A 10758-nucleotide genomic window follows, 5' to 3' on the forward strand; every position below is an offset into this window, starting at 1 on the left:
AGAAGAGAAGAGAAGAGAAGAGAAGAGAAGAGAAGAGAAGAGAAGAGGTTTGTTCTAAGAAACCAGTCATATTTCCAGGCCATTCATTTTGTCATTCTGCAGTTTTAAAACTGAATTTTCTTCAATTTAAGAGTTAGTCCTTTCCTCCTTTTGCTCCAAGGAAGTGCATGAAAGACTTTTGTTTCACATTTCACTTCATGCTACACATCTGAGTGTTTCTTGAGAGGGCTCTAAATTACTGTGCAGGAATTAGAGTGACATTGACAACAGAAAGCGTACTGCACCAAGTAAAAGTGAAAAGTAATTCTCAATCTTTCTCAGATGCAGTCATCTAAGAACAGTAGAAGAAAACATTAATTTTATTGCTGCATCATAGTGCAGACATTGAGTACTCCTTCATCATTTGTTACGCTTAAGAGATAGCTTTTCTTTCCCAGTTTGATAGTAAGTAGAAAAAATTTCAAGAAAGGAAAATCAATCAATGTATAACACTTGGTCTTGGTGGTCCAGATTAGGAAGTTTAACGCTTGTTTTGTGGAAATTGATAGAGCTGCTAGACAGTCAATATAAACCAGCTTTGGGTCTGTCATTTAAAATTTAGCTCAGAGTGACACTTTCCTAAGACTGCAAGCAAACTCATAAAACCATGCTCTTTGTGTTTAGAAACGGTGCTCCAAAGAGATTGCTTGGACCACGTTCACAAGGAAATATGTCTACACACATGCAAGTACACACAAAATACACTACACTACTTCAAGTAAGATGTAATGGTAGTTTTTCTTAGATTATTTGTAAAATTATGCCTACCAAATCAAAACCTTACTATGTCTTTCCCCTAAACGTGTGAGAAGGGGCCAGCAGGGAAAGTAAACAGTCTTATTTGTTTCTATTATAGAGGAATGAAAAAACAGTTGGGTTCTACTTTACACACTGATTTCATAATATGCTTGTTTGAAAGCTCACAAATTGTTTAGTAAATAAAACTAATTTCTGGAAAATCAAAATAGTGCTCCTATTTTCTGAGGTACCCTTAAAATAACAGTGAAGAAACAACAATATATTTACATTAAACGTATTAAAAAATAAGGGCTTTTAGTGTTCACCTATTAGATAAATTATTTTACATTAAAAGTTTTTTTTTTTTTTTTCCACGTGGGCTAAAAAAATTTAAAATGCATATAATCTGTAACAAAAAAAATTAAAGCAAAACCGGGTAGCAAAACGTTCAACCTTTTTTTTTTTTTTTTTTTTTTTTCTCTCCTTCTCTTTTTCTGCTAACAAGCCACCCAGTTTTACTTTCTTGCCTCCTCCCATTCACTCCACCCTGTGGATCTCTGCCAAGTCAGTCCAACTTGTCCAAACAGGACATGGCTTTTGATAAGATTTTGCTCACACCCTGTACTTCAGAAAGACAAATGAAGCAATTGGGTTTTGTATGCAAATAAGGACAGGTGCAAGGTAAAGTCCAGGCAAAGTTCCTCAGTATTTTCATGTGTGAAGTCCAGTGAAAAGAGCAAATGAGAAAAATCACAAAATCTGCCCTTACGATCCAATAGGAACTGAAGTATCCCCTCCAGAAGGAAAGTTCATGTCCCTGTCAGGATTGGGTACTTCTTGCGATTAACTAGTGAATAAGTAAGTATGGTTTGCTGTTTCAGAGACATAATTAGTAAATGAGAGCTTAAAGTTACTTAGCCTGTATTCTGGCAATAAGGATTTGTATAGATTATTTGCAGTGGCCGAAAGGAGCAGAGCAGTTGAAGAACACACCCAGCCTGCACATCCGCACCACACGACAGCTGCTGAAGAGCAATCGTGCTCCTGCCACAGCTCTGTACCTCACCTTCAAGGTCCGCCAACCCCACAGAGCTGTTAGGAAAGGGTGGGGTGGATGTCCAGTTCTGACTCTGCACATCCAGCAACTACAGATCCTCTCTGCAGCACAGAGCCTTTGCTCCAGACCTGGGAGCGCATGCAGTGACCTGAATGATAGCACAGCTGTGGATAGCAGGGTGGGGGCCATAAATTCTGCGTCTCTTCACTCTGCATAAAACTATGTGCGAGTGTTTGCTTTCTCAATCTTTCTGCCTGGGGAAGCAAGGAATGCTGCCCTGTGGTACAGTGAGGCTTTGTCTAGAAGCATCAAGGTATTATTGTTACTGTTGGTATAATTACAGAATAATGTAATGGTATCTGCTAAATTAGCACTGCCTGAGCGGCCTCCCCGAAGACAGGGCAGCTTTTGCAGCACTGCTGGTATCTGGCAGCCACCGTACGTCTTGTGGCTGCAGCTCTTCGGCCCAAGCCCTTTGGGTCTTAGGCTGTTGCCCTAAAAGTTGGTACTTCTTCCATGAGCCTCAATTCAAACTTCCCCTGTTATTAAGGAGAAGTGATAGTATCAGAAGACTCTCCACTGATGAAATCCAAAGGGAGGGGAGGCTTCCTGGGCTGGGCTGAGAAGCCTCCTTCACTGGAACCTTGGAAGATAGTCTGACAGAAAAAAACAGCGTCTGACAGCAGGAGTCCCTGGAAAGGGTTGAAAAAGGGTTTTCCAGAGCTCCTAGCACGATGTGTGTGCACTGACAGTACCAGCTGCTCATCAAGACCTGTGTCAGCAAAAAAAAAGTATTTCTGAAGTTCCATTAACTTTAATGGGAAGTAAGCGAGCGCTGAACTGCGCCGGGCCCCAAAATAGCAGCAGGCAAAGAAACTCCCCAGCTCAGCAGAGCACAGCACTCAGATTCAGCCCCAGACAGCATGAGCAGGGGAAGGAGCAAAGGCCTCGAGATGGAGCTGGGGGAAGGGAACAGAGCAGCCACTCCACAAAGGGCAGCAGGGGGAAAATCATGAAGAACCAGTACACCAAGGAAACGTGTTGCTGGTCAGCAGCCCCCCGCATTTGCTTATTCACTGGATTTCCTCTAGGTGTAAGTGTTCATTTCATTGGATTTCCTCTAGGCAGTAAGTGTTCAAAAATTTAGGATACTGTGTAAAAAGAAAGCAGCACCTGGACAAAAATTTTCAGCTGAATGCATCACTTCCTATGCATAAAAAAAAATATTAAGATAAATGGCAATATTTTGTTTTGATTTTATTGTGTCACTTAACAATAAAAAGCTCTCCAAAAATGCCATGCACCCTAGTGCAGGGGCTGGACCAGATGGCCTCAAGAGCTCCCCTCCAACCTTCATTATTCTAAGATTAATGTGCCTCTTCAACCAGATGCTTCAATGATTTCAATCAAAATAACTAGTTTTTTAAAATCCACTGCAATTAAATATTCTAATTTTTATGTAACAGCACATTTTATTCTTTCACATAGCAAAGAATTTCAAACTATTTTGGCTTTTTATTGACATGAACATCTTTAACCTTTCTCCATTCAGAAGTGCAAGCAGGCTGAAAAATCTGGTATTTTGTGCAGCTTGTACATCCTAACTTTGCTAGCATCACTTTGACCTAGAACTGTTTTGTCATAATCATTTATCAGCTGTGTAGCAGACTAATCAGTATTTCAATTAGATTTGATAATTACTGTTGCAGGCTGTTTGAAGCCACATGTCGGGAAATGGATTTCTTGAACATAATTTCGGGAAAAAAAAAAAAAAAGTTTTTGCAGTGCTCACTAAAAAATGTCTGCCAAAGAAAAATGGAGTCCAGTTCAACCTTCAGTTCTACATCTACTGAACCCAAGGGAAAGAGAAAGAAAAGCTCTTGAGGTACCTCCATTAGGCAATATTCTCCCTTATCAGGGCAGACTACTGTCTGGTTTCCTGTCTCAAGCTACTGCTTAGAAGGAGAAACAGTCTAGTAAGGATAAAAGATCTGACTTTTGAAAACAAGTGAAGTATGTGGAATGGTATGATAATCTTTCCCTTCCAAACTGAACTTTGTTTTCTGTTGTGTTTTTCTTAATTTTGAAGATAATTTTAAAGGACAAATATTAATCCTATCTTTTGATATTACTAGGGAAGAATGACAGAAGATACTGCTTTCTAACATGAAGGACTCTACTATTTAATGAACCTTGAGAGACATTAAAATTTTTTGATACTTTGGGAGAGAAGAAAGAAATTCTAATCCTAAGAAAAGAAAGTGTACATTTACGAATAATAGCTTAAATGATTAATTTGAGTGATGAATTGAATATAGGGCAAATGTTGATGAACTGTGTATCTACAGAAGTGAAAAAGAAACGAGGGAGAAGAGCTGGATAGCATAGTGGGTACAAATGAGACAGTGATCAAAGAAGCTCAGACTCTTTAAAAGCGGAAATTCTGTCGTGCCTTCATGGATCAAGTTTGCTGGTAACGTACTGACTGCATGATAGGCAGACTTGACCACATGCTTTTTTTTTTTCCATTCTGACTTAGTTTACTACGAAAAACCTACTAGAGCTTTATCGTTCAGTTTGGCTGATGTACACTTGCACTTCTTTCCCCTGGGAGATATCTATTGTGGCTACAAAGCCCTCAAAGGGAAGGCTTGGCATCAAGTCAACACTTAAAAGGGAAGGGTTAAATCTCTCCTAAAACCAGCTCTGCCAAACTTCATATTCTGGATTGGAAGCAACTAGCCTTGGAATGAAAACACAAAGCTTCAATGCTGACAGCATAAAGGAACTTTAAAAGACCTCCTGTTAGCAGTGCTAATTAATATTAAAAAGTTGGTTTACAAAACTCTTATAATTTTAATCTCAGTCTTGGATTTTGTAAGACTTCAGAATACAAAAAGGTGTGAACCACAAAATGTACTGCATTTCTTATATGCTAGTTTCCAATATCAAACTGCAGTTATATGCAACAGTTTTCCTTTGTCACAGAGAAAAAAGTGAAATGTTTTAAATCCTGTGCAAATTGAGTAAATTAAGTAAAAATAGTTATGTAAAAATAAGTGGCAGTAACCAATGTGAAAATAATCAGTAAACAACTTACCAAAACTGTGCGGCCAAATACTTCTTGTTATCTGGATTTCTAAATAGACAAGAAACAAGTTCATGTAAGGATGTGCACATTATTTAGTACTTTTTTCACATACAATTAAGCCCTGAAAGAGGAAGTTCATAGCATGTATTTCAGATACTTCTTAAAAGACACAATAGCATTTAAAACATCTGCAATGATCACAAACAAGTGATCCTTAGCATCCTAAAGAGCAACTGCAGGGATTAAAAGGCTACTTTAAAAAATGAAATAAAAAGTAGCAAAATAGAAGAGTTGAAGTATTTCAGTGCGTACAGGAAACATGCATATTCCAGCACAGAAATGACAGAGAGGAATAAACAGTCCATCTTGCATTTTCATCCAGGGGCCTGATTCAAAAGCCCAGTGAAGTTAATGCAAGTCTTTCTCTTGATTTCAATGAGTTTTGGTTTGGGTCCTTTAGCTCTTCATCAGTCAGACCCAAAGCAACGGCAAGATTTGTCTCTCTTTTTGGATTTCCTCTGGATGTTTCTCCATGTTTGCCTGTAACAGGCTATGGGGAGAAGACAAATCTAAAAATAGGACTTAAAAGATTACTTTTGCACCTTCAGAAATGCAAAACATAGGACAGCTATGCCTATTTATTCCAAAGAAAAGTTAGCCAGCAGTCTCATTTTCTGTACTACATCCATGAGACAGAGAATCTTCTAGTTTGGATGACGAGAAAATGTTTATTCCTTTCATGAACTGGAACTATGAGGTGCTCGCGGTGGGCCATCCAGGTTGGGTAACAGCAGAAGCCAAAGCTCCCTCAGAAAGGTGCATCTGCAAGATGTGGGCTCTCTTCTCGCACTCTTTTTACACCAGCGTAACTCCGCAGCTTTAATGGAGCTGTTCCAGCCTGGCTGGTGTTGCAAGCCAGAGGAGAAAACTGGATCCCAGTCCTCTGGAGACTTGAGTACCCGTTCTCGGCAAAGGCAGCGAAGCTCTTCAGGTCACCCCCATAAGCACATTGGGAGTCGCGGGTGCGCGTTAAAGGTTAACTTGGAAATCTCATGATGACATAACACAGGCATCTTAAGCAATCGTGAGTGTGTAGAGACATGATAACTCACTGGGTGGGGATTGGGAGTTGAGGGGCAGTGACAAGGGGCCTGGACGAGGCTACCGATCTACCAGAAAACAGCCTGAAACAGGAAAGAGCACCACATATGCCACTTGGAATGTGTGACGCAAACCCCAGCCTTGAAACAAAGAACAGGAAACAGCTCTGCTGGCTGCGCTGGGGAGAAAGCACAGAGAAACATTTAGGCGGCCCTCCCTGACCCTATATTCATGAGCAGCTGGAGTCTTTTAAAACAACAACAGTGGGTGGAGGTGTTTGTTCATTGGGTGTGAAGAAAAACACTGTCCTTATGCTAGGGACCTGCCCTATTTACAAACAGGCACCCTTAACAACACGAGGGAGCACGAGATTTTTTAGACACCACGGGTCACGATGATTAACCGAAGCCTTTCCCTGGGATTGATTGATTTATTACAGGACTGACAGAACGCCAGTAGCTAAACAGAAGCAGAGCTTTGTTTCTCCAAGCAGTCAGCTCCTAGCCCAGAAGCAAGGACCTACACGAGCAGGACCTAAGGAATCAGCCCACCGCAGGAGCAGCTGTAGAGGAAGGGGCTGCTGCAGGCAGCATCTTGCTTCTTGGGGCCAGCACTGTTCCATGGCTGAGGACCTGCACAGCTCAGCGCACCTAGTGCATCTGTCCAAAGCACCGCACGCCTGGCTTTCGGCATCCCTCTGCCATATGCAGAGACTTTGCCTCAGGACCTGACTTTCTGTGGATAAAACACTTTTATTTTCGAAACACCCAAATACCCAGCCAGATAAACAAACTCCTTCCTCAAGGTGGAGGCAGAGGAAAGGTGCATTTTGTCTAGATGTCATATACTAGGGTAACTTTGACACTTGCTTTCCTTCAAAGCTGTGGTTTCATTGCACTCTCTTCCCTTACATGCTTTGCATTGGTTATTTATACACCAGGGGTGGGACAGCTAATGCTATCCAATGTGAGAACACGTTACAGCAAATTATGTGGACTGGCACTACAGCAGCACTAGCAACTGCTGCAGGCTTTCCATGGCTGGTGTTTAAGAGCACGCTGGCCAGCAGAGCATCTGCACAGCGATGTGTGGGTGCAGGCTTTACGCTGATGATATCAGCTCCTTTCTTCATACTGAGTATCTGGAGCTAAGCAACCTGGTGGCTGTACAACTCCTGTCTGTAGTACCTTAGAGCCTTTGACTGATCTCGCTCACATTTATATCATTTTTTATCTGAAGGCTTTTGCTTTTGGCTGGCCAGGTACCGACTACATGGCTCAAATCCTCGCAGCACATCGGGTCTGTCTCACAGCTCTGTTACTGAGAGGAAATTTTGTTCAGTTTCTCATGGAAGGCACAGACCACTTTGTATCTTCTCCCTCCTCACACACACCCCACCCTTGACCCCATCCCCCTTGTGGTCTGTACCACACTCTATGCAGGGGAAAAAAGGTATTTTGCCGGCTTGGACAGAAATAAAAAAAAATGCCACTCACACCAGCTTCAGGTTTTTGTATTTATACTAGGCAAAAAGCTCTTAAAAATACAGGAGGAAAGTTAGTTTGAAGTAAATCTCTTCTGGGTCAGGCAGGATTATCAAATCCAGATGTAGTTCCTCTCACACAAGAAGTTCCTCATGCAATTACCAAGAGTGTGCATCTTAAAAGTATTCTATGGGAAAAAATCATTACTGAGCAGCCATGTAAGCCTTTGTTTTCAATACAGGTAATGAACATTCATGGATATTAGTTTAAATAAAGGCAAGCCTTCAAAGCTCTTGTATCCGGCACCCAAATTCAGCTTTTCATAACAATAAAACCTTCAGAGTTCAGCTCTACAAACAGTGGCACTTCCTGCATTTTCAAAGGCTAGGAAGCAAATAAAACACAGCGGACAATACAGGTACAGTAAGTGAATTACCAGGGGAGGACACGAGGCAAGCCCCCGTTTTCTCCCCCTCCATGCCCCCCCAGCAGCTCCCAGCGCCTCTCTCCGCCTGTGCCCCCCCGGAGCAGGCTGTCCTGTGCCAGGGCTGCCCCCGGCCGTGCGAGACGCGCATCTGACAAAAGTCCAAAGTAAGCGCTCCCGTTCCCGTTGAGGCTTAAAGAAATAATAATAAATAAAAAATAAACGGCATCCAGAAAAAGGGAAGCAAGTTGCGGTCGTTATTCCTACCGCCGTACCTAACTGCGGCGTGGTTGAACTTCACCTCGACCCCTGCCAGCTCGAGGGGGGGTTAACATGGTTTTGCGGGGCACGGCCACCCCCTGGCTTAACCGGGAGCTCGGCCGGCCCCTTCCCAAAACCCGACCCCCCCCGGGAACATCTCCCCGGGCCGCTGCCGTGTCCCACCATCCCCAAAAAGCCCCCGCACCCCTGAGCGCGGAGCCGGGGCGGCGGCCCCGGGGGCGCCCCAGCGGGGGGCGGGCTGAGGCTGGGGTCCCCCCGGAGGCCGGGCAGGTGCGCGGAGCCCCCGGAGCCCCCCCGCCGCTCTCCCCGAGCCCCCCGTCCCCACGACCCCGTCCCTCCGGCAGCTCCGGGAAACTTTCCGGGGGGGCTGCCGCACACACACACACTTACGCTGGGCGGGAGGTGCGGAGGGCGCCGTGGGGGCGCTGGGCGGCGAGGCTGGAGGCTGGAGGCGCCGTGGCTCCGGCTCTGTGTGTGCGTGTGTGTGTGTGTGTGTGTGTGTGAGGAGGGGCCGGCCTCGCTCCCTCCCGCCCTGCCTCCCTCCCTGCCTGCCTCCCGCCTTCCCCCCGGGCTGCTGGCACCGGGCCGCGCTGTCACATGACGCCGCCGCCTCCCTCGCCCTGCCCGGCTCCCCGGGAGGGTCACGGAGGGGAGCGCGGCCGGGCGGGGACGGAGGGAGGCAGGGAGGGAGGCAGGCAGGCAGGAGGGCGGCTCCCCGCCCGCGGGGTGGAGGCTCCGCCGAGGGGCCGGGGCGAGTCGCAGCGCACAAACAGGCGGGCACGCCGTGACTCCCCGCCGCCCGCCCTGCCTCCCGGGGGCAGCCGGCCTCGCGCAGACACTAATTATCCGCCAGCAGCCCCGGGAGGGGCGGGGAGCGGGACAACCACCGCCGACAAACCTGCCCGGCCGGCTGCTCCTCCCCTCTCCTCCCCTCCCCTCCCCACCCGCCTGGCGGCCGGCCTCGCAGCGCGCCCCTTCCCCTCCCTCCTTCCCTCCCTCCGCGCCCACCCCGGCCGACCCGCGGCGGCACTGCAGCCGTCACGGCCCGGGGGGAAGGAAGGGAGGAGGGAGGGAGGGAGGGAGGTGCTCGCTCTGGGGCGCTGCTGCTGCCGCCGCCGCCGAGTTGGCTTCGCCGGCGGGGGCTGGGAGAGGGGAGCGGGGCGAGGCGAGGCCGGGCGGCCGGCGTGGGGCAGAGGTGTGGGGCCGCCTCCGCCCCGGCTTGGCGGCTCGCCCGCTGCCGGCCGCCTGAGGCCCGTGCCGGGGTGTGCTTCGTGGCCGCGCTCCCACCTCCCGCGGGGCGCAGCGGGCGGGGAGAGGCGCCTCACGCTCCGCGCCGCCGGGGCCGAGGCCCGCCCGGGGGCACCGGCCTGAGGCGGCCCCGGCTCGGCCCTCCCCGGGGCTCCGCTGGGCTGGAGGCAGCAGTCGGCCCGGGACGGTGCTTGCTGCTGGAGGCTGTGGTTTTGCACGTACGGTCCGTGAAACAGGAGCCGCTTGTCTCTGTGCCCGCCTGTGGACCGAGGGATTTCACTTGGAGCGGTGTTTGCTGCAATAAAGTAAAATAAAATCCTGGCCTGCCGCCTCAGCTCTGTTGCTCAGGCAAAGGTTCTGCCCCTAACACACCATATGTTGTATATAAGGTGTTATATGTTCATTGTGCCATGTAAAACCCTGTCCTGTTCAGATTGGTAAATGGTACCTAACACGTCAACCAAAAGGCAACTGCTGCCCTTGGCAAAGCTCTGTCCTGCAGTGTGAACTGTGGACAGATAAAAAGCTTTCTGAGGGTGGAGAAGTCACACTGTGGGACTCTTGATTACACGCTTGGTCCTGTGGGTAACGTCAGTGGTGGGTGCTGGGCATGTCCAGCTCCCTGGGATCAGCCGGTGTATTCAACTCCCTGACTGGGCATGACCCCAGTGTAACTCACCTCTGGATGCTTGGGTGGTTGTTATTTCTGTTCTCTTTGATTATTACTAAGTCAATAAAGCTGTAAAAGCAAAACACAGAAGGAAGGGAGAAGGATAGGGAGAAATGTTTTCAAGATGCACGCTCTGCTGTGCACAGCCACATGTTCAGTTTACATCTTTGGTTCTAGGATGTTTTAATGTGTCCCCTGACATTGCCTGATAGTCTATGGCTTTAAAAAGCACACTAAGACACCAGTCTGCAACCCCGAAGGGTATGACTCAAAGACATAACAATAAATTGTAGTATCTCCTGGATAATTACACTGTATCATGTCACAACAAGGTATTGTTGAAATATTATCATGTAGCTCATAAAGTGTGATTTTTTTATTATAAGCCTATAAAATAAACAGAATTGTTGTGTTAGAACATACACATGGACACAAAACATTTTGTTAGGGCTGTGAAAAGGAGCTGCTGTAATTTTCTTGCATGAACATGCTCAAGATAAAGTAGTTATGTCCCAGATTTGCACTCTTTTATTCTGGGAGCTAGCACAGGTTACACAGCTAGCTAGAACTCTGAAGTCAGGGGGCAGAGTTGTTTTGGTGTCCAATTGTGAGACAGACGAAAAT

At 46.9% G+C, this 10758-nt stretch overlaps 2 protein-coding genes across 2 annotated transcripts in view; one reads left to right on the top strand and one right to left on the bottom strand.

Annotated features, from left to right (window-relative positions):
* KLF3 (Kruppel like factor 3) overlaps positions 1 to 8761 on the bottom strand; it is a 27697-nt gene extending 18936 nt beyond the window's left edge. The window contains exons 1-2 of the mRNA XM_035325368.1: positions 8607 to 8761; positions 4935 to 4973 (exon numbers count right to left, since the gene is read on the bottom strand). The gene's annotated coding sequence lies outside the window, so the exon portion shown is untranslated. The remainder of the gene's footprint in view (positions 1 to 4934; positions 4974 to 8606) is intronic.
* Positions 8762 to 8776: 15 nt separating this feature from the next.
* LOC118166445 (translation initiation factor IF-2-like) lies at positions 8777 to 10227 on the top strand. Its single transcript, XM_035325369.1, has 2 exons — positions 8777 to 9470; positions 9520 to 10227. The coding sequence occupies exons 1-2, from the start codon at positions 8814 to 8816 to the stop codon at positions 9766 to 9768; spliced, it is 906 nt and encodes a 301-aa protein (XP_035181260.1). The 5' UTR covers positions 8777 to 8813; the 3' UTR covers positions 9769 to 10227.
* The last annotated feature ends 531 nt before the right edge of the window (positions 10228 to 10758 follow it).

The sequence above is a fragment of the Oxyura jamaicensis genome, chromosome 4, assembly GCF_011077185.1.
Source record: "Oxyura jamaicensis isolate SHBP4307 breed ruddy duck chromosome 4, BPBGC_Ojam_1.0, whole genome shotgun sequence".
In the NCBI taxonomy this organism is placed as follows: Eukaryota; Metazoa; Chordata; class Aves; order Anseriformes; family Anatidae; genus Oxyura; species Oxyura jamaicensis.

Excerpts from the sequence above, each read along its gene's own strand:
- LOC118166445 (XM_035325369.1), top strand. The coding sequence starts at position 8,814 with ATGACGCCGCCGCCTCCCTCGCCCTGCCCGGCTCCCCGGGAGGGTCAC. Across the intron at positions 9,471-9,519 it reads CTGCCGGCCGCCTGAGGCCC|CGGGCGGGGAGAGGCGCCTC; the intron begins GTGCCGGGGTGT and ends CGCGGGGCGCAG.